Source organism: Ovis aries, chromosome 11 (genome assembly GCF_016772045.2).
Source record: "Ovis aries strain OAR_USU_Benz2616 breed Rambouillet chromosome 11, ARS-UI_Ramb_v3.0, whole genome shotgun sequence".
NCBI classification, from domain to species: Eukaryota; Metazoa; Chordata; class Mammalia; order Artiodactyla; family Bovidae; genus Ovis; species Ovis aries.
The window spans coordinates 41,392,483-41,416,138 of NC_056064.1; the positions used below are offsets into that span (position 1 = coordinate 41,392,483).

At 46.6% G+C, this 23,656-nt stretch overlaps 1 protein-coding gene across 1 annotated transcript; it reads right to left on the bottom strand.

Moving 5' to 3' along the window:
• Positions 1-15,520: 15,520 nt before the first annotated feature.
• Positions 15,521-23,386, bottom strand: KRT32 (keratin 32). Its single transcript, XM_004012899.6, has 7 exons — positions 22,987-23,386; positions 22,340-22,422; positions 21,999-22,155; positions 20,316-20,477; positions 20,110-20,235; positions 18,318-18,538; positions 15,521-15,951 (listed from the first exon to the last, which is right to left on the bottom strand). The coding sequence occupies exons 1-7, from the start codon at positions 23,323-23,325 to the stop codon at positions 15,834-15,836; spliced, it is 1,206 nt and encodes a 401-aa protein (XP_004012948.3). The 5' UTR covers positions 23,326-23,386; the 3' UTR covers positions 15,521-15,833.
• Positions 23,387-23,656: the final 270 nt, after the last annotated feature.

Sequence of the window (23,656 nt, forward strand, 5' to 3'; positions counted from 1 at the left end):
GTTACTCAGCTGTTGAGTTTACCATTAAGAGTCCCTCACCTCATTAGAGGAATGTTGATGAATCTGAGGTGCCTCCTGGCTCTTTGATATCAGATGAGCTGCTGGTGGGCTGTCAGAAGCTTTTCATTATTTTTAAAGGAACAAAAGTCCTTTCGGTCGTCAGATGGTTGGCCTCCTTAGTGGTATGTCCACACTGAGCCTGTGACTATTCCTGTAGGTCATCAGAGCAGCAAGAGAGACAAATTTCTGTGACTGCAGTGGCACTGACTTGGACGAAGACTCAACCAGCCTTCCCTATCCAGGGAAGAAACTGGTTTTTGGCAGATGTTATGGGCGTATTGGTTATCAAGAAGTTTTCTATTTCTTCTTTCTTCAGTTGTTTGCCTTTTTATTTCACTCTAAGAGGCAATAAGACTTCTCTGATAAGTTCTTTCATTCAACACACATCTCCTGACACATCCTATGTGCCAGGCTCATACCTGACACACAGTTGGTTAGGCACGATATCATTTCGGTCCATCAAGAAGCGCTATAACTTGGGTAGCCATGGGTGTTTTCAGTAGTGTCTGAGAAACTCATTAGTATAAGGGTGACTCTGAAAACCTGATCTAGACCAAGAAAAGTGAGCATAAAAAAACAATAACAAAGGTTATTGATAATAATAATAATCTTTCTGCATCTCATATAAGAGATTCAAATAATCTTTTTGAATCACATATAAGAACTTGACCATGAAATGCAAGAGTCAAAGTCACGGCTGTCTCTCTTGCAGTCTTACTTGCTTGATTCTAAAGTCTGTTATGGAGCACTTCTCATGTGTCTTAGGGGATTTATCGATTATACTGTCTATATCCTTCCTACATTACGTGAGGTGGGTATTCTTCTCTTAATTTTACAAAAATAAATAAATAAGGCTTTGGGGACCAGAGATGTGAAGTTGTTTTTCTCTGATCAGGCCAATTATAAAGTGTCAAAGCTCTCCTAAGTATGTTTCTTTCCACTTCAGAGCCTGTTCTTATTCCCCTTGATCCCCCACCCTGGCCCCCAACAGGAGAACAACTGGGTCATTACTAGATGAAGAAGGATTAAAAGGCTCAGAAACTGAGCAAGAAGTTGAAATTAAAAGAGAAAACTAGAATCTGCTATTCTATATTGTTCTCTTTTGTTCTATATTGTTTCTCCCAGAAAATACAAATGCTGGGGTGCCAGAGCAGGGTTCTCCAAGGACTACGCAGGAAAATGCCCAGGGGAAAAGTTCCATCTCCAAAATAGTTATACATATCAAACACGCCTCTAGCTCTTAGTACCAGGGAACCAAAACAGCTGATGGCTAAGGTCTCTAATTTTCTCAAAAATTTTGGCAGACTATAGGCCCCTAGTACTGAGAAAGATCTAACATGGGCCCCTGAGGTGGTTGTAACTAGATCTTTGAGAAAATGAGTATTAGGCAGGGCTCTGAGCATTAAACAAGAGCTAAACAGACATCTTTATAGGGACTAGATATATAGAGTAGAGACTAGATATATAGAGACATCTATAGGGACTAAATAACTATATATATATATATATATATATGTGCTTTCCCGATGCATGTGTGCATGCTAACTCACTTCAGGCGTGTCCAACTCTTTGCAACTCCAAGGGCTGTAGCCTGCCAAGCTCCTCTGCCCATGAGATTCTCCAGGCAAGAATGGGTTGCCATGACCTCCTCCAGGAGATCTTCCCATCCCAGATATAGAATCCACATCTCTTTCATCTCTTAGGTCTCCTGCATTGGCAGGCAAGTTCTTTACCACTAGCACCACCTGGGGTGGCTCAGTGGTCAAGAACCCACCTGCCAATGCAGGAAAATGAGGGTTTGATCCCAGTGTCGTGAAGATCCCCCAGAGTAGGAAATGGCAACCCACTCCAGTGTTCTTGCCTGGAAAATTCCATGGACAGAGGAGCCTAGCAGGTTGTAGTCCATGGGGTCACAAAAGAGTCAGACACGACTTATTGACTAAACAACAACAACAAAGTGAGTTTAACCCTATCTCCTGTAAGGTTTTTCTTAATTAGACTCACAATGTCAGGCATTCACATGTCAGAGCTTCAGGCTATTCTGAAATGTGTCTCAGTAGCTGAGAAAGAATTCACTTCTAAAAGTTCTTAATATCTTCAGCAATTTACTAACTAAAGTGACTTGGAAGGAAATTCAGGAAAAAATAAATGAGAATGAAACCTCTTTACTACTTTGAGTTCTATCAGGAAGAAATACAGAATTCAAAAATTCCATCTACATTCCCCAGAAAGGTCAGCTCTGGCCTAAGAGTCACTCAGAGTTCATCAATGAATAGCCCTTTCCAGACCCCATAATTAGGAAGCATCCCCAGGCCAGGCCATCCCATCCTTCAGAGGTCTCTGGATGCAATCTGCATAGCTTACATCTTCAAACATTCCTTTGTTACTCTCCTCCACTTCATCACATAGCTGCTCGCTTCCCTATAAACCAGAGAACTAGACTTTTAAAGTCATTTCATTTGACTTGCTAAATAGAAGGTATCTTGACCTTATGCTCTGACAGGATTCATTCCATTGGCTAAAATGCATAATATCTTTCAATCAAAGCACACTTATTACTGCATTACATCACTTCTGAAGATTTGTATGTCTGGATGATGCCCCTCCCTGCTAGAGTTTGATCATGGTCTTGACATGGGTTTCTACTGGATACACTATCTTGTATAAGGACACTGACGTTCCCTTGTAAAATTGCTTGGTTCCACTGATCTGCATTTTTCTCAAAGGAAGGGAGTGTGGGTGAGGATCCTAGCTCTCATACTTAAGACTTCCCAGTTCTTTAAAAAGAGTCCCTGTGGCCCTTGGTATAAATTTGCCTGGTTCCACTGATCTGCATTTTTCTCAAAGGAAGTGAGTATGGGTGAGTACTACCTAAGTACATACCTAAGACTGCCTTCCTTCCCAGTTCTTTAGAAAGAGTCCCTGTGGCCCTTGGTGATCAAATATGAACCAGGTTCAGTGACAAGAAGAGGTGAACACAGAGCATGAAAGAGGAGATTATGGCCCTCCTTCTTTCACCCATGTGCGCAAAGTTCTCTGTACTGAGTCTAACTTTAGGAATACTGATATCCAGAGGCAGGAAGTCTGCTGCAGACAGAAGTGAGGAGCTGTGTCTTTGGGGTGCTATCTTCAAACACAGCGTTGATACACGTGGATGTATCTCAACCAGTGGGAGAGAAAGATGCGGAGTTGCTGGCTAGAACCTGGAATGTGCCTCACCCACAAACCTACCTTTTCTATGCCTGCCCTTTGCTGCAGGAAGATGCATGAGGGCACCCAGGGGGTTGTTCCCTGAATAGGGACATCACCACCACGCATTGTGATGGATGTAAAAATCAAGACAGCTGTTATATGGAGAGCCTTGCATGCCATGTCGCCTAGGTATTAGGAAATGGTGCCAAAGATAATCGTAGGTCAAGAAAGCCATGAAGGCTCGAGAGAAGAGGCTGAGCATATCAGTTTATTATTCTACGTATATGACACTTGAGACTTCGATGATGGAAAAGGCACTTTTTTTCCAATTAGATAAAACTTTACCATCTGATGCCTTAGGTCCAAGCCCCATAATCCACAAAGTTAATCATTTATCAATGTTGTTTTTCCACCTACCATGAAATAGCCTAGACACTAGGAGTGAATCTACAAAAGACATGGTCCCTTAGTTGAGGGGGAGACATTAGTAGCAAGTCTCCACCCTGGATCCATGGGGGTGCTGCCACACTTACTCTGAAGGTTTTAGACATGTCATTGGCTTTCTTCCCATTATTCTGTTGGTGGCCCAAGAGCAGATCAAGATTGAACCTAGCTTTCTTTGCAACTGTCTGGAGAAAATATGCCTGGTTTTTCTTTACTTGTCCACTCATAATATTTCTGGCTCCTGATGTATGAGTTTTCCACATGTTAGGCAATTCTCTGCAACACCAACTAGATGTCCTTATAATTCAATTCGATTCTGATACTATCTACCTGGAGTTAAGTGTCAGATCCTGAAAATTAAGGGCTCAGCCCCACAAAACTTCTCCCACTCCAGACACTAATTCCAAGTCCCAGATTGTTACCTGTGCTTCTGACCAAACAACTAGAAATCAGAGTTCCCACAGCCTCCTCTGTGTGTTTAATAAATTGCTCACATGGCTCACAGAGCTCAAGGAAACACTTCCCTTTACTAGTTTATTATAAAGGATATGATAAAGGATACAGATGAAAAGGTACAGAAGCAAGGAAGGTAGGAAGGGGTACAAAGCCTCCATCCCTCTCCAGATCATGACTCTCCTATCACCTCTGCATGTTCACCAACCTGAAAGTTCTCTAAACTTCCCACTCTTGGGATTTTCATGGCGGGTTCATCATGTAGGCATGATCAATTATTAACCATCTCCAGTCAGTCCCTCTCCCTTTCCCAGAGCATGGGGATAAAGTGGAAAGTTCCAAGCTTCTAATCGTGGGTTGGTCCTGCTGGTGACTAGCCACCATCCTAAGTTTTGCAGGAATCCAACAAGAGTCACATCATTATAACAAAGAACACTCCTATCACCCAGGAAATTCCAAGAGATTTAGGAGCTCTGTGTCAGTAACTGGAGTCAAAGATCAAATAGTAGGACAAAAGATGCTCCCAATGTTCTTATCACGTGGAAAATCACAAGAGCTTTAGGAGCTCTCTGCCAGAAAACAGAGACAGAGATCAACATATATAGTTCCTGTCACTTCACAGCAACAGAAATAGAAAATACCAAAACCTCCATTTCTGAGCTGCCTGACCTCAACCACATTACCAACCTTTAAAAGCATCCATTTTGTCCTATGTTGTTGTTCAGTTGCTAAGTCGTGTCTGACTGTTTGCAACCCCATGGACTGCAGCACGCCAGGCTTCCCTGTCCTTCACTATCTCCAGGAATTTGCTCAAATTCATGTCCATTGACTTGGTGATGCCATCCAACCACCTCATCCTCTGCCACCTGCTTCTCCTCCTGCCCTCAATCTTTCCCAGCATCAGGGTCTTTTCCAGTGAGTCAGCTCTTCACATCAGGTGGTCAAAGTATTGGAGTTTTAGCTTCAGCATCAGTCCTTCCAATGAATATTCAGGGTTGATTTCCTTTAGGATTGACTGGCTTTATCTTCTTGCTGCTCAAGGGACACTCAAAAGTCTTCTCCAACACCACATTTAGAAAACATCTATTCTTCGGCACTGAGCCTTCTTTGTGGTTCAAATCTCACATCCATACATAACTAGGGAAAAATCATAGCTTTGGCTATATAGACTTTTGTAGGCAAAGTAATGTCTCTGGTTTTTAATATGCTGTCTAGGTTTGTCGTAGGTTTGTCTAGGTTTGCTTCTTCCAAGGAGCAAGCATCTTTTAATTTTGTAGCTGCAATCACTGTCCGAAGTGCTTTTGGAGCCCAAGAAAATAAAAATCTGTCACTGTTTCCACTGTTTCCCGTCTATTTGCCATGAAGTGATGGGACCAGATGCCATGATCTTAGTTTTTTAAATGTTGCATTTTAAGCTAGCTCTTTCACTTTTGTCCTGTGAATATTTACAGTAATATTTACACACAGGGCTACTGGTAGGAATAAAGGACACCAAGTGGTAACCCTCTAGCATAATACCTAGTACACAGCAAGCACTTAATAATGTCAGTTCCCTTCCTCTTCAGGATCTCCAACCATCACCATCACCCCCTTTAAAAAGTTTCATGTTTTCAGAAAAATAAGAGTAAGAAGGGCTTAATATATGAATGAATGTTCACTGATAATTAAGAAATAGAAACCAAAATAGTAAGGAAATACCACTTTCTCCTTTTAGGATTAATTTAATTGGATAGTGCACCATGTTGGTGAGAGTGTGGGGAAACAGGTCTTATGGAATCCTGGAGATGGGGAGGTTCACAGGTGCAGTCATGAGCTTGCACCTCCGCTCACAGGCAGAAGGGTTGGTGGTGCCTGTGAGCCTCTGACCCCACCCTCTGCTCCTCCAGGTGATCTATCCTCCTTGCCCTGGCCGGGATGATTGGGAAAAAGGCTCCAGAGGTGGATTGGTAGAGTTGGGGTGTCCTTGATAATCAATGCTCTAGGGAGGGAGGAAACGCAGAATTGTGTTTCAGCTAGACTAAAAATAGATCTTTGACATAGATCAAAGATTCCAATGGTGGGAAATAGAAAGGTACTGGAAATGGCTTTATTTTGCTTATCATAGATGCATTATTACTAGATATCCTGAGTCTGAAACACCTAAGGGCAATGACTGTCACAAATGAATGAGCTCGTGGGCTCAACTGCACACCCTCTGAAGCCTTCCTGAGCCTCCTAGGCAGATAGCACAGCCCCTGCTGGCACACTCCTTCCATCCGTGAAAATTATGGGTGTGTCTCCCCCACTGCTGAGAGGGGAAATCCTTGAGGTCAGGGAGTCTATCTTGTTGCTTCTCTTCCTTCATTTCTGTATCCCCAGAGCCCAGCACAGAGCCTGGTTATAGTCTGTAAAGAGACTAAGTACTCCATCGATGTGCATTTAAGTGAGTAGAGAATGAAAAACATCCTGTGACCACTCGAAGGTAGTTGTATGTTGAACCAGTGAAGTAAAATCAGAGATTCTTAAACAATGTGGAAAAACATATACACCAACCAAGGGTACACCAGTAAATTAGCTTTCTGGGAAGGGTAGGAAGCCTCTATTTATAATGTATGCCAATTTCTGTGCTGTAAATACTTCCATAATAGCCAACATCAGGTACCCATACGATATCCTTGAATGTGGAGCTGCGAAGAATCCATAGGAGTCAAGTCCATGTTCCACTCAATGCCACTTGCCCAACCCAAATTGATGACAATATATTTCTTACATATTCGTTTATTGTATAAACCTACATTGAAGTCAAAGGTAGATCACATTGAATGCACATTCAACAGATCTGCCCTTAGAAAAGCAGAAGGCAGTGTAGCCATGGGGCCGGCTACAACTGCTTTATCACCTACTGACGTGCCAACCTTCCCTTAGAGTCCAAGGTCCCAGCCGGGCCTGGAAAGGGTAGAATCCACTGGTTGGTTTTCGTGTCTCAAGGAACAGCCTTGCTCTGATAGTGCCATGTGCTCTATGCAAGGGCTGTCTTCTCATTTCTCAGATTCTGACACTGACCCATGAAATGTGCTAACCCAAGTGAGCCTTTGAAAGGGTAAGGCAGGGCTGCACCAGCACAGAGAGGTGCTTTTTGATAAGAAAAGCTCCAGAGTTATGTTGGTTTCCACACTGTGCTAAAAAAAAAAAAAAAAAAACAACCAGGGTCTGGACATTTTCTAACCTAGCTTTGTCAGCCTCCAGGGCAGTGGTTCTCAAAGTCTGGTTCTCTGGCCAATAGCATCAGGATCATCCAGGAACTTGTCAGGATACACATTTTCAGATCCAACTCCAGATACACAGAATTCAAACACTCTGAGGTTGGAGCCAAGCAATTTGTGTTTCAAAAGCCCTCCAGGAGATTCCGAAGGATGCTCAAGTCTGGTAACCACTGCTCTAAGAAGGGGCAACTCTCCTGAATATGGCAGCTAGAAACATCTGGGGCAATGTCTGCCCCCTTAAAATCCCATCAAGAACAACTTTTAACCTTAACTGCACAGTTTCTATAAGTTTCTTCTAGGAAACTTATAGGAATTCTGATACCCAGACCACACCCAGACCAATAACTTCAGAATCCCTGGACATGACAGGGACATCGGTATTTTTTAAAGCTCTCCAGGTGGTTCCAATGTGCAGCCAAGGTTGAGAAGCAGTAACTTGGAAGAACAAGAAAACAGACCATGGAAATGTGATATAATGAAAACCAGCACTTTGGAATCCAGCAGAAGTGTGGGTTCTGGCTTTAAGCCACAGAGCTTTCATTTTCTGTTGTAGGAAATGAAGATTATAAAATCTGTCCTGAGAGTTACTGGGTAAGAATCATATCCCAGAAAGCAGAATTCAGGGGAAGCAGAGAAAATAATGGTATAGTAGAGAGAGCGAATTCCTTATTTACCATAACAGGAAGGCTAGATAGCATCTAAACTTGAAGACTCTAAAGTTAACCATATTCACATATTACTCAGCATTATAGAAATGTACACACCAGAAGAAAGAGCTAAAGGCTGAAAACAGTTGCTTCTGGGAAGACAAAGTGATGAAGTGTAATTTGAAGTCTTCAACTATTTGCAATGTATTAATTGGATAAAATAAAAATTATCTTTAAAATGCAAAAACTACTTTTCCTAAAACAGTAGAAAGGCACAAAGAGCTTATCTGCAATTCTGAAATCTAAAAAATTCTGCAGACTGGATGTTTCCTCGTAACTCCTTTGTCTTCATATGGTGTTCATTTAACCCACTTTGTATCACTAGCCACACCCTCCATAGGGAGGAATTAGTCATGTTTTACAAGGTCTCCCCCGCCCCATCAAAGGTGAGGGAGAAAGAGCTCCGCATGGGAGCACAGACACTGGGACTCTGCGAGGAGCTGACTCTCATTCCCCGGGGACTGGAGTGTCGCATCCGACGTGGGGGTGAGTCTGTGACTGTAGACCCACACCTGTGGCATGAGGGGGCCCACCTGACACATCCTCACCTGCAGAGAAGGGTCATTCCCCGAAACAGAAGAGGCAATTTCTGGACACCCAGAAGTCTTGTTTCTGAAACGGAGCTCCTGGGAACATCTTGGGCTGGGTCCTGCTTCCTGCCCGCAGAAGGTAATGGGAACTAGAAGAAGGTAGGTCTTAAGACAAGCTTGTTTTCCTGGAAGGACCAAGTGACTAGGACAAGACAGCAGCGAGCCAGCTTATCTAGACTTGGGATCCATAGATCCTCTTTGTTAATCCTCAGGGTGGGCCTGAGTCTCCTCTCAACCACCACCCTCCACCAGCAACGGGGAATCTGGGTCCTTTTTCCAAGTCCTGTTTGGGATGCTTAGTGACAGTCCCCCAGGCAGGCACGACCAAATCACTCAGCCACTTCTCCCCACAGAGGAGAGTCTCCTTCGAGGGCAGACAGGGCAGGATTAGGGTTTTGTTCTCACTAAATAGAAGGCATCTTTGTACAGGGTCTGCTCCTAGCAAAGTCACTCACTAGCCAGATGGCCCAAGCTAGTCAGTGAGCTCTCTCTGGTCCCTGGTTTCTCATCTGGAAAGGCAAGTTCTGGAACAGACCATGGACTTGAATTCCTGAGCACAAATCAAGGAAGAATTACACTGTATGTTTTGCAACCCAAGACTATGTACATATACATAAAGATTCAATTTCCCATAAAAATGCTTCTTTTCTAATTTCTATCGTTTCATTTCAGTCTGTGTGTATGTGTGTGTGTGTATCTCAAGCTGATTGAAAACCAGTAAAATGACTTCATAGACCATCAGTAACTCACAGCCATCATTTAAAAAACACTGGACCAGTGCCCACTATAACTCAGTGAAACAACCCAACAATGGTAGATTCAGATTCAACATGCAACCTCACTAAATTTTTCATTTCATTTATCAGCTAGGATCCAGAAGACAGAGATGCAGCTCCCCATATGCTGCAGAAAGAAAGTGGCCCCACTAAGAAAACTTGAATATCAAGCCAAGCCACAGGGAATCCCCCCTTGTCCCCCATCAGGGATGAGCCACTTGTGAAATTGGCTTCAGTTGCTTCCCACCCTACTCTCATCTGCAGTGACAGGAGAGTCCCCACCAACCCCTGGGTGACCATTAGAAGGACCAGGCAGACCTGGCCATAAATCGCAGGCTCTGGGAAGATCCCTACTAGGTTTGTTACTCTCTCATGTAGACCCCATGTAATGCTGGAGGCTGAAGGTCTCCCTGGATCTTAGCCTTTCTGGGGCAGGCACCTGCCCCAGCCTCCCTGCAGTAAAGACAGCTTTTCACAGAGCCTGAAGAGCAGGGGTTCCTGCTGCACTAGAAGCCACGGTCCCAGAAAGCCCAGCTGCAGATTAGTGACCAGGGCCAAGCAGGGCCAAGCAGACAGCTAATTTCTGCTGTCTAGCAGAGATCCAGTTATACATATACATATATTTATGCATTATTTTTAATATTCTTTTCATTATGGTTTATCATATTTTATTTTAATTCTACAGGAATAATTTGTAAATATTTATTTATTTGGCTGTGTGGGGTCTTAGTTGCAGCACGCAGAATCCTCATTGAGTCCTGCGGGATCTTTCATTGCAGCACACAGACTCTCCAGCTGTGAAGCCCAGGTGTAGTAGTTATGATGCGCAGGCTTAGTTGCTCTTTGGCATGTGGGATCTAAGTTCCCCGGTCAGGGATCGAACCTACGTCCCCTGCATTGCAAGGCAGATTCTTAACCACTGGACCACCAGGGAAAGCCATATCATAGGATATTAAATATGGTTCTCTATGCTATACAGTAGGACCTTGCTGTTTATCCACTCTCTATATAAAAGCAAAGCAGATTTTCTTTAATCAACACTTACCAAGCACTAACCCTGTGCCAGGCATCCTGATAGGCATTTTCATATGCATTCTATCCCAAAAACTCTGTGAAGGAGGTAAAATTATCCCCATTACCACAGGGGAGGAGACAGAGATACACAGAGGTTAGGCCATCTGCCAAAATCACACAGCACGTTGGTAATAGAATTCGAACTCTAGCCCAGGTTTTCTAAAGCCAAAGTCACTGATTATTTCCATTATGGCAAGATGCTAGTTTGTATGTCTGTCTGGTTACTTTTTGATGGCTCAAGAAGAGGTCTATTTGGAAATACACTTGTCTCAAACAATTGTTCGAGAAGATAGACATCAAACAATCGTAGGAACTTCCTGTTTTGCCAAACTGAGATCATTGCATTTATAGACTAAAATTTATGAAACCCCAAAAGAGAAATGTTTCATTGTGAATGATTCTCCCAGTTCTCACGTGGCATATCTTATTTTGGTCATATTGTGAAAGCTTTCTTAACAAAGTAGGGAGGGTACCATTAAGCATAATTCAGTCCACAAATCACCCGGCCTCTTCATCACTGTGTCTGACTCCTGGGCCCTTTTCTCTGCAAGTATCGCCTTCTGGCCATGCTTCTTGAATGGCTCCTTTGCCCCAGTGGGCCCCCACTCCCACCCCATAAGGAGGCCTTGTTCTAGGACCATGAGTGGTGGCAGATGTGAGGCCCAGTCTCCATAATATTCTCAGGGAAAGTTGCATCTTTGAAACGCAGGTCCTTTCTTTCCTAATCCCCACTCAGGGAGTATCCTGCTACCCGTGGGAGTTTCTCCTAAACATCAATTATGCCAGAGGCTTTATTACTTTGCTGTGGCCCTGCCAAGGTTCTCCAATAAACCTGAGTTAATTAAATCCAGAGACTTTGATATGAGTTCCTCTGAGAACCCCCACATGTGTAGCATTGGGTCCAGTCTCGAGGAGGTCCTGGTGCTGGTGGGCAAAAAGCCTTTCCAGAGTTTATGCCTGAGGCTTCCTCATCCCTCAGACAAGAGAGATGGGTTGGGTGGGAGGATCCCTTGTGGTGTTTCTAACTTGGAAATTCAAAGCGTTAGTTCCTCAGTCGTGTCTGTGTGACCCCATAGACTATAGCCTCTGTCCATGGGATTCTCCAGGCAAGAATACTGGAGTGCGTTGCCATGCCCTTCGCCAGGGAATCTTCCCAACCCAGTGATCAAACCCAGGTCTCCCACAGGACAGGCAGATTTTTTACCATCTGAGCCACCAGGCAAGCCCATTGGAAGGACCATCCGAACACGAAAGATGGTGGCCATCTGCGACCAGCAGGGGATAGCACTCCCGGCCCTGGGCTGTGGGGCTTGGTTTCATATTTAAAAGCTTGAATGAGCATTTGAGTGGTCAGACAGGTCTTGGCAAGTCAGAGTGACACACAAGTGTGGAAAAAATGACCAGGTCGGATTAAACAATATGTGATGGGGAGCAAGGAACCTACAGAGGCCCCCAAAAATGTCTAGGGGCCTGGACTCCTGGTCCTCAACTCCCCGTGTGATTACGTCAGCTGCAGCACTGGCTACAGCCTAAGGTCCAGGCACCTACTGAGTCAAATGCTAAAAGGATGAGGAGAGACAGAAGACAACAAAAGTCTGCAAAGCAATTATCCTTCAGTTAAAAAATGAATTCGTTTTTAAAAAGGATGAGCAGATTCTGGGTTTGGTGGTTTCTTTGTTTGTTTTCAATTTTTGGCTGTTCTTCACAGCTTGCAGAATCTTAATTCCCCTACCAAAGATCAAACCCACAGCCTCGTAAGTGAAAGCGTGGAGTCCTAACCACTGGACTGCAAGAGAAGTCTCAGGTAGTTGCTAGCTCGTTTTGAAAGCAGAATTATATTCCCGGGAAAGAGTTTCAGCATCTCAGGGGGAAATAAAAGTCTCTATTCTTAGAGATGTAAAAGTAGGAGAAAGGGGATAATATTTATTAACCTGAAAAAATAATAAAATTTGTTTTTAGGTTTTTATTTTATTTTTATTTTAAAACCTTAGCGCTTGGAGAAAACATACAGAGCTCAGAGAGACCTGCTAGGCTTGGCGGCAAAACCTTTGGTTCCAGTTTCCACCTGTTGGTTGTGTATCTGTGAGTACATCTTTCCATTCCCCTGGGCCTTAGACTCCCTGTCTATACATGGGAGAGATTGGACCAGTTCATCTGTAAGGCTCTTTGTGATTCTGACAGTTCAGGACTGTGGCATCCAGTAGAACTTTCTACAATAGTGGAAATATTCTATTTTCTGCACTATGCGGTACCACCAGCCACATATAGGTATTGGGCACTTGAAACGTAGCTAGTACAACTGAGGAATTGAATTTTTCCATTTTATTTCATTAAAACTTAAATAGCCACATGGAGGTAGTGGCTACAGTATTGGAAAGCAAAAGCCCAGGATTCTAGAACTGAATGAGGATTTGGTTCTGTTCAGTCTGTTGTGTTTATCAAGCTAAGCACATTCTAGACAAATTTTGCACAGCGAGAGCAAGTAAAAGGGCCTCCCAGGTGATAGCAGTGGTAAAGAACTCACTTGCCAAGGCAGGAGATGTAAGGGATGCGAGTTCAATCCCTGGGTCCAGAAGAGCCCCTAGAGGAGGGCATGGCAACCCACTCCAGTATTCTTGCCTGGAGAATCCCATGGACAGAGGAGACTGGTGGGCTATAGTCCATGGGGTAGCAAAAAGTCGGACATGACTATAACGATTTAGCACGCACACACGGAAAGTCAGAAGGAAGTCTTGTTCGCACTCAGTTATTGGAGCATCCAATGAGAAGCCCCTGTCCCTTGACATTGCAGCTCACTGGAGTTACTCCAACCAGTAACCACAGCTAGCTAAGCAGTGTGTTTGTGTCTCCTGCCAGGCTCATGACCCAGTCCGTCAGGCATGCATGCAGGATCATGTCCCGAGAGTCCCAGGCAGCTTCAGGATCCAATCCATTTCTCATCACTTCTTGGCAAGTCTCGAGGGCAGATCCTTAATAGAACTATCACCTCAGCTCATTAAAGAAGGACTGTGTATTTGGAAGTTGAGGTTCAGAAAGGTATTCAAGGTTCCAGCTCTCTCCTCTTCATCTGCCACGGCCAATCTGTTGCCCACTTGGCTCCTTCACTGAGTTGCTCAGATTGACCCTTCATTTTTCCATTCCCACTGTCATTTCCTTAGTCAAGACCCTGTGAGTTTCTTCCACTCACTTTCTCCCTGCCTCTCAGCCACCTTCTTTATACCCCTTGGTGGAACTTTCTAAAATACCACTCCATTCATGTCATCCAGGGGCCCAAACCACCCTCCCCCTGCCTTCAGAATAGAGTCCAGGCTCTTCATAGTCTACCTGAGGCCTCTCAAGGGCTGATGCCTTCCTACCATTTGAACTTTATTCCCACCAGTCTTTCCCATGAGCCTGCTGCTTCAGTCAACAGGCCCATTCAAAGCCTCCTGGGCCTGATTTCTGTTTTCCTACAGACCCCAAATACCTATTCCTGTCCTTTACTCCGTAGACATCCTAGTCAACTTTCCAGGCCCGTCTCAAACACTGCAGGCTACATGAAGCCCTTCTGCTCTCCCTCAAGCTAGTACTTCTCCCAATCTTTGTCTTTCTAAGTAGGAATTTGGGGGTGTAGCAGAGTGGCTAGAATAAGGCTGCAGTGGAGCTGGGTTCAAATCTTTGATCGTGCCTATAACCTGGGGCAACTGACTAAACCACTCTCTGAGCCTCCATTTCCCATCTGTAAAATGAACATGATGCCTGATGCCTACCTTACAGAGTGTTTGTGAAAACTGCATAAATCCATTTACTCAAGGTGCAATGTGCGTGCATGCATGTATTGCGCATGCTCAGTCATGTCCAACTCTTTGTGACCCCACAGACTGACCAGCCAGGCTCCTCTGTCCATGGGATTCTTCAGGCAAGAGTACTAGAATGAGTTGCCATTTCCTACTCCAGGGCATCTTCCTGACTCAGGGATCAAACCCACATTTCCTGCAACTTCTGCATTGGCAGGTGAATTCTTACCACTGGCGGGAGGAGAAGGGGACAACAGAAGATGAGATGGTTGGATGGCATCACCGACTCAATGGACATGAGTTGGTAATGGACAGGGAAGCTCCAAGAGTTGGTGATGGACAGGGAAGCCTGGCGTGCTGCAGTCCATGGGGTCTCAAACAGTCGGACACAACTGAGTGACTGGACTGAACTGAACTGAACTGAACTGAGCCACCAGCAAAGCCCACCAGGGGCAATATAAGTGTTCAATAACTGGTAGTAATAGTTTTTTGTTTTTTTTTTTATTGGTTCATTGTGGAAGGAGTGTGGCCTTACACACACTGGTAAGCTCTCTCTAACTGTAAGTGTCTGGACTGTGAAAATTGCTTTGCTTGCATTTTTTGGTATCCCCTGCACTCAGCTGTGTTTAGTGGGGACAGAGAATATGAATTGTTTGAGTATCTCTGGGACCTGAAAGTCTATATTTGAGTCCTGGGTGCACAGTGTACAAGCTGTGTAACCTTGGGCAAGTTTCTTAATCTCTCTGGCCTCAATAATGGTACATTTTTCACAGACTGTTTCAAGGGTTAAATGAAGTATTAACAAGGTTCTGGAGGACTACCACAGTGGGTTTATCAGCCCCTAATATGGAATCTGCATGAAGGTTTTTTGAATGAATGAATGAATGATCCTATTGTACCAAGTATAATGAGATTTGGGGGTGGGGTTATCAGATACTCAATTAACAGTAGTCTGGCATAGGATTCTGGCATCATAACCATCCCCTTCTCTTTATTCTTTTATTACTTGGCTCTGGATGGATGGCCTGGTTTTAACTCGTTTGTGGCATGCAGTTAGTAAATGTTAGTAAATGCCCCTCAAGTCTCTATTGAAGCAGAAAGGGCATAAAAATAAAATAAAATTTGGCAACATTCGTCTGGAGCCCAACTGAGCAGCATTGGCTGGTGGATACAGCAGCATACGTGACGAGGAGAGGGAGACAGGTGTGCAGGACCCTGGATGAGGCTTTATTTACTAGCTAACTAAGAACAGTGCTCCAAAGCGCAGCCCAGACGGCCAGAAACACCCGCGAAGAAAGAAACACGAGCAGCCATTTCTAAGACGCGGGAGCTAGAGCGCCCCCTGCAGTATCAGAGCGCAGTTGCTGACGGCTCACTTCCTGGTACTGCTAGTGGCCTTCCTTGCTCCCAGGGGTTGGCCCTGCTCTTTTGGTGGCCGCTGAACTGCAGGCAGGCGCAGCCTCAGGAAGCACCAGCCACCCAGTTCGCATCCCTCAGGATCCAGCATCGCTGAGGGATTTCAGTGGCAGCTCGGGTGGCAGGGCACACAAGGCACACAGACGGTGCGGGGCACGCAGACGGTCCGCGGCACACTGGAGGAGGGCTGGGAGGGAGTGGAGCATGGGTTACACGGCAACCTGTGGAAGAAAGGCATGTGGAGAGGTTTAGAAAGAAGCCCAGCTCGCCAACAAGTCCTGTCAATTCTGCATCCCCCACCCCCACCTTTGTGCTTTCCAACGGCTCCCAGTGGCCACCATCTCCACTGTTTTCCCTGTCGTAACTTCATTGTCTTCACCTATGTGAGCCCAGCGGCTTCTTAACTGGTCTCCCCAACCCCTCTCTTACCCCTCCTAACCGTCCAAGCATCCTGTTTCTTAGCCAGAGTGACCTTCTAGCATGCCCCCTCCCCTGACCAAGGAGAGGAGGGGAGACAGAGGATGAGATGGTTAGATAGCATCACTGACTCAGTGGACATGAGTTTGAGCAAACTCAGAGATAGTGGAGGACAAGGAAACCCGGCATGTTTCAGTTCAAGGGATATCAAACAGGTCTTAGCGACTGCATAACAATCTCTGTCCAAAACCTTAGTGGCTCCCCCTTGTGCCAGGAGGAAGAGCAGCTTCCTTCAACTCAGCTGCCACAGCCTCCCTGAAGCCTCCCCTGATTTCTGTCAGATCCCCGCAGGGCACCATGTCCCTCCTTCCAGAGTTTTCTGTCATTGTTCTACTCTGGTCTGTCTCCCCACTAGCCAGAGAGATCAGCAGTCCCTGTGCCCACCCTGCATACCTGGCCTAGAGCTGGCGCTTGATAAGAATGTTTTGAATAAGATGAATTCATCAACTGTTAGAGAAGGAATACAAAAGGAGGATCTCAGAGACTGACAGGTGTGGGTTCAAAACCAGCAACAACACACTGGACATAGGATGGAGGCCAAGTAGCCCAAAGACTGGATAGGCAGCCTAAGGACCACATCCAGCGTGAAGGGTGTTCCATTTGGCCTGGATTTTTTTTTTTTTTTTAATTTGAAAGCACTGGATTTTTTTAAATTTGTTGAAAATATTTAAAAATCATGAGGACTTAACATTTAAAAGAAAACCAGCTTCCCTTGCGTAATGGGAAGACCCAACAATACTGAATCTTCATCTCACATGGTAGAAATGGCCCTGAGTGGGCAGCACCATTCTCATTGGACAGGACAGAGCTCCCTGGTTCTCCACCATCCCTCAGTGACCCACATCACTCCAGTATGTTCTTGGCCTGGTCCTTGAAAGAGATTTGACTCTGCAACTCTTTGCTCTGGAGGACAGGATTATAAATGATAGAAAAGCAGGGCTGAATGTCTACCTACTGTCATCAGCCACCTGCTATCCAAGGCCCAGAGATATCCTGCCTCCAGACAGCCACCAACCCTCCCAGTTCTACCTGTACCATGGCTGGGAGTGGATGCCTCCACTGCCTGGATTCAGACCCTCCCCATTTCTTGTTACCTAGACCCCAGCCAGGGCCTCCTGAATGGCTCCCCTGCCTAATCCTCCTCCTTCCTTCTTTCCACTCAGTCCTTTCTGCTGCCATCTTCTTGAAAAGTAGTGTTGAGCTCTCATTGCCTTGATCATTTTCTGAGCATTCACTATACCAGATACCAGGTACAGGGAAGGAAAATATCTTCTCCTGGGCTTCCCTGGTGACTCAGTAGTAAAGATTCCACTGCCAGTGCAGGAGACATGGGTTCCATCCCTGACTGGGGAAGATCCCACATGCCACAGGGCAGCTAAGCCTGTGAGCCTCAACTACTGAGCCTGTGCTCCGGAGTCTGGGAGCCACAGCAAGAGAAGCCAGCGCAGTGAGAAGCCTTGCACACTGCAACTAGCAAGTCACCCCGCTCGCCACAGAGGAAAGCCTCCACTGCAACAAAGACCCAGCACAGTCAAAAACAAATAAATAAAAATAAGCATCAAAAAATAAGGGTTTTTTTCTCTTGTCTTTGAGTTCAAGGGAGTTAGTCAGCTAAGCAAATTTTATCCTTTCCTCCTCCAAAAAAGTAAGGCCTCCCAACAGTCTATTAAATAAAATCCTCCCTCCCCAGCATGGACCTTAGTGGTTCTCCATTGAATGAGGCCCAGTTGACCTTTCCTGTCCTCCCTCCCTCCGCAGCTTATCACACGAAGTTACATCATCCTCCCAAGTGTCAAAGACATCCCCCTACACACACCCGTGTGATCTCCAGTGGCCTGTCTGTCTCCCTGGAGATGGAACGACCTGAGAATAGACTCTCTGGCATCATCCACCTCCATTCCCCTGTGCCGCCTGGCACATGTGGGCACTTGGAAGGAGTTTGTCAGCTTGGAGCAGAACGGTCCCAGTGGGCCAGGGGTGAGATGGCACCATGAGTACCTGCCTGACTTCTCCGGATCATGCCAGCTTCCTAATCACTTCTTAATCATGGCTCTATCTTATAGGCAATTACTTCCTGTAACCTCTCCCAGACCTCGCACATGCCACGTACTTGCAGTCCTCACTGTCCAGCAGCCCCCGGTATGTGTTGATCTCTGCCTCCAGTCGGGCCCTCACATCCAGCAGCACCCGGTACTCCTGGTTCTGCCGCTCCAGGTCACAGCGGATCTCAGCCAGCTGGGACTCTACGTCGGTGACCAGGCCCTGCATCTGGGCCAGCTGGGAGGCGTAGCGGGCCTCCGTCTCTGTCAGGGTGTTCTCCAGGGAGTCTCTCTAAGGCAAAGGGAAAGACAAAATAACTAATAAGAATGGGCCTATTCTCCATGGCCTGGCTCAGAAAGAACCAAGAAGCAGTCACTGTGAAAGACATGTGGAAGTTTCTCAAACAACTAAAAAGAGAACTAGCAGTTTCACTCCTGGGTATGTATCTGAAGAAAACAAAAACACTAATTCAGAAAGATACACGGACCCCAGTGTTTACAGCAGCATTACATATAATAGCCAAGACGAAGTAACGTAAGTGTCCATCGACAGATGAATGGAGAGAGACGATGTGGTCCATATATACAATGGAATACTGCTCACCTATAAAAAAATAATAAAATAATGCCATCTGCAGCACCGTAGATGGACGTGAAGAGCATTAGGCTAAGTCCTACGTCAGATACTGTATGACATCACTTATGCATGCATGCGAAGTCACTTCACTCTTGTCAGACCCCTTGTGACCCCATGGACTGTAGCCCTGCAGGCTCCTCTGTCCATGGGATTCTCCAGGCAAGAATACTGAAGTGGGTTGCCATGCCCTCCTCTAGGGGATCTTCCCAACCCAGGGATCCAAACCACATCTCTTATGTTTCCTGCATTGGCAGGTAGGTTCTTTACCACTAGTGCCACCTGGAAAGCCCATATCACTTATATGTGGAATCTGAAAAATACAATAAGCTAGTGAATAAAACAAAACCAAAGAGGAATCACAGATATAGACAGCAAACTAGTGGTTACCAGCGGGGAGAGGAAAAGAGTGAGGGGCAATACAAGGGTAGGGGAAAAAAAGATTATTATAGGATTATATGAAATCATGTGTGTGAAACTATTGAAAATTGAAAAGCACTATAGAATTTAAAGACACTTCCATTCAATTAAAAAGAAAGAAAGAAAGAAAGAAAGAGCCAGGGAGAACCTGGGCAGGGACGTTCTGCAGAACTGAAGAAACTGAAACCCAGAAAGGTCAAGGGGCTTGTTCAAGGTTAGACAGCTGGTGACAGACCAGGATTTGAACCCATGTTCATGTGACCCTAAATTCCATATTCCTTCTTCAACCTTAAGCTTCAGGCCTTAGATCTGAGGTTCACCAGGCTCCTCACCTACAAGCATCACTGAAATCAGTGGTCTTCAACCCTGGCTGCATGTTACAGTCCACATGGGAGCCTCTAAAAAGCACCCAGGCCCAGGCCCCACCTCCAGAGACTCTGATTAAATTTATCTGGGGAGGAACTTGGGCAGGGAGCACTTTTAAAGCTCTACAGGTAAGGGTGAAAAGCATGGGTTTGGAAGGGCAGGCTAAGCAGAGATCAAGCCTTCTTGGGAAGAGTAGTTGACAGTGGTCACTTAGCCCACATCAGATTTGAACCATGGCCCATTTATCTCTGAGCTGGGTCTTGGGAGAAACATTCCTCCAGGAGAGGTCAGCTGGGCAAGCAGCAGTGGTAGCTGAATCTGGACCTCCTCCCCATCCTCCTCTCCTCCTCCTCCTCCCCCTCCTCCTTCCTGGAAGCCTGCACCCACTCTCCATGCTGCCTGGCATCCAGAGCTGGGGGAGAGGAGTCCATCAGCACACTCACCAGGCTGTGCTGGGTCTGCAGCTCTATCTCCAGGGTGTTGACCGTTCGTCTCAGATCAATGATATCTGACTGGTAGCTCTGAAGCTGCTCAGAGCTCGTGACCACTTGCTGGTTAAGCTCTTCCATCTGCAATGAGGGAGACAGGAGAAGGCTGGGAGTGCCTCTCGGGGACCCTGGGGAAGCCAGCCCCGCTGCGAGAGACCCACCTGCCTGGTGAACCATTCCTCCACGTCCCTGCGATTGGTCTCCACCAGAGCCTCATACCGACATCGCATCTCTTCCAGCACCGTGTTCAAGTCCACTGGGGACACAGCATCAACCTCAATGTTAAGGCGGTCCCCAAGCTGGCATCGGAGAGCACCAACTTCCTGAAAAGAGGCAAGAGCACCAGGCAAATATGAAGTCACGTGATCCTGGCTCACCTACCCAGGGAGATGTGAGAAGATGAAGCAAAGGATGCTAAAAATCTCCACGTTAGAGGGGCCCTGTGAGGGCTGCAGCCACTCTGCAGCATCCCAAGGATCTTTCAGCTCCACCTGGACCTCCCTGTGATGGGAGAGGCTTCCTGTTGCTTTGGCAGAAGCCGAGAGCAGCATGAGGGTTTGCCTGATCCATTTGGACTAAAACGGGACAGCTGTGCCCTGTCTCCCCAGCCACCATCCCAGCCTGCATTTGTCTGGGAAGGAGAGCAGCAGGAGCCTGGCTTTACTTGGTTCAAGGCCCACTTACAGCAGGCGCCTCCCGGGCTTGGCAGCCAAGGAGAGAAAGTTGTCACTGAGGCTGCCAAGACTCGGTGATAGCTCCTCATTAGCAGCCTCTTGGGGCAGCTCCCAGTTCTCTGATTTAGATGGAATGAGTCAGGTGCCTTCAAGCATTCGGTGAGTATGTGGTAACTGATGGTTACTTTTCACTTCAGCCTAGGAAACCTAGCCAGGATTCAGAGACACTTGTGCTTTCAAATCCCAAGTCAACAGGTTGAGTGTCAACCCAGGGGGTGAGGGAAGAAAACACCAGAGCTCAGGTGAGCTTCGCAGCACACGGGTGCCCAGGGCAGAGGGGTTGCATACCAAGGACCTACATTAGATGAGGAAGTCAGAAAGCAGAGGGTTGACCCATGCCTTTTGGATGAAGTATATTGTGTACAAACAGTTGAAAGGAAGAAGAACAAGGATGGGGAGAGAAAGCAGAAGAAAACCACTGCCTCTCCCTTAGAAGAGGTGGGGGCCACCTCACAGTCCAGCCTAGCAGAGACAGACAGCCATTTCATGTCAATTCTGGAAAATAACCCCTCCTCATCCCTACTGGGCCACTCTACTCCTGGGATGTAGTTCTCGTGAGAAAACAAGCCACCACAAGCACTTGGCAATCACAGAAGCCCAAGAAATGCAGAAGGGAAGGTTGTTAGCGTTTCTGAGCACCAGCCAAGGGACAGGCATTTGAGAACCTGTGCGTGCGTTCGAAGTCACTTCAATCATGTCCGACTCTTTGCAGCGCTATGAACTGTAGCGCACCAGGCTTCTCTGTCCACGGAACTCTCCAGGCAAGAATACTGGAGTGGTTTGCCAAGTATTCCTCCAGGGGATCTTCCCGACCCAGAGATCAAACCTGCGTCTCCTCAGTCTCCTGCACTGGCAGGCTGGTTCTTCCCAGCGCCAGCTGGGAAGCCCTTAAGACCCATAACCTCACAGAAATTCTCACAGCAGCCTTGTTGATAGAGCCAGCCCCATTTTACAGATGAGGATGCTCAGAAAGTTTTAATAAACTGGGCAAAGTCACAGATACAATCTGTGGCCAGCCTGGGAATTTCAACCCATGTCTAGCCAACCCCAAACCCCAGGTTCTCCCCACTGGGCTCCCCAGGGCCACCTTGGTTGGACTTCAGGCCTCACCTCCTCGTGGTTCTTCTTGAGACACATCAGCTCCTCCTTCAGGGACTCCACCTGCATCTCCAGGTCGGCCTTGCACAAGGTCAGCTCATCCAGGATCCGGCGCAGGCCATTGGTGTCAGCCTCTACCAGCTGCCGCAAACCCAGCTCCGTCTCATACCTGTGTAAGAACACGGTCAGCCACTGAGAGCTGAAACTGAATACCAGACCCAGGGATGACCTGGAGCCACTGGCACTTTTCCAACTGTCTATGAAAATAACAGAATGCTGTCCCCAAGCACCTGCCAGGAGAGAGGGCTCTCCCCCTGCCCCACACCCCACCCCACCCCCTGGGCCAAACTCACTTGCTCCTAAAGTCATCTGCAGCCAGCTTGGTGTTGTCAATTTGCACGACTATCCTGGCATTCTCTGCCTTTGAGTACAGAATCTGGAGCCACGGCACACAGAAGGGACCGGTCCAGGACAAGAAGAAGCAGAAAGAACCCAAGTGAGTCCTGCAGCCACCCCTGCCAAAACCCCTGGAACTCTGGGGGATAGTCATTGAATCTAAATGCCTTGTTTTGGAGGCAATGAGCAACATGGAAGGATAGACTTTATTAGACATGACATTAGAAGGGTCCTTAACAAGACTTCGTGTTTACTGAAAACTCACCATGTATCAAGGGCTACGCTAAGTACTTTACCTATATTTGCCCATAGAATCTTCTAGACATAAGGACCCTTATTATCCCCATTTTCCAGATGAGGAACCCGAGGCCCAGGGAAGGGACCTCCTAGAGTCAGGTAATGAAGCAATGTCAGAACTGAGACTAGATCCCAAGCTTCTTTCCACATGAAGGACTCTGGCTGAGCACTTGAATTATGAGAAAATGCTGTGCCCTAGGGAAGTTTCTTTTCCCTGAATGTAGCTAAAGAAATGAATGAGATTCAAATCTGGATCTCAGCTCTTCGAGTCGCCCTCCCAGGGAGTCTGTTCACCACTTGCCCTTACCTTCTGCTGGAGCTCCTCAATGGTCTTGAAACAACACAGGTAGTTAGGACCCACAGTGGGCTCTTGAAAGTCACAGGCCTCTTGGAGTCGTCTCTCCAGCTCCACATTCTCCCGCTCCAGCTGCCTCACCCTCTCCAGGTAGGCAGCCAGGCGGCTGTTCAGGAACTGCAGGGTCTCCTTCTCGTTGCTATTGAAGACACTTTCATAGTACAAACTGCAGGAACCCATGGAGCTGAAGATGCGGCTAGTTGGGTGGTAGGTGGTGGACACACAGAGAGAAGGTACACACGCCCCAGGCTGGCAGATGTAACCCAGACACCGCTCTGGCCGGCAGCTCATGCAGCTGGAGCTGACAGAGGAGGATCAGGGTCAGCTCTTGACGGGGGCTGGGAAGCAGTCAGATGGCACGTCGGAAAGGCTGCAGCTACCTGAATTGCAATGTGGTCTGCCAACTGCATTCTGCTCGAGCCTTTTTATACTCATGGAGTGAGGGGCCTTTTGCTACCAAATCATTGTGGAGGGGTGTTGATGTTTAGACTCAATCCCAGAGGAAGCTGCTAATTAATTTGTAATTTGGTTTCCAATAAGGAGTTCCTTTCCTCATAAAAGAGGCCAAGCTTGTCATTTGGGTAACGCGGGACTCTGGTCTTCTGTCATTGATCAGGGGAGA

Excerpts from the sequence above, each read along its gene's own strand:
- KRT32 (XM_004012899.6), bottom strand. The coding sequence starts at position 23,325 with ATGAGCTGCCGGCCAGAGCGGTGTCTGGGTTACATCTGCCAGCCTGGG. Across the intron at positions 22,156-22,339 it reads GCAGATGACTTTAGGAGCAA|GTATGAGACGGAGCTGGGTT; the intron begins GTGAGTTTGGCC and ends GTTCTTACACAG. Across the intron at positions 20,478-21,998 it reads TCAAGAAGAACCACGAGGAG|GAAGTTGGTGCTCTCCGATG; the intron begins GTGAGGCCTGAA and ends GCCTCTTTTCAG.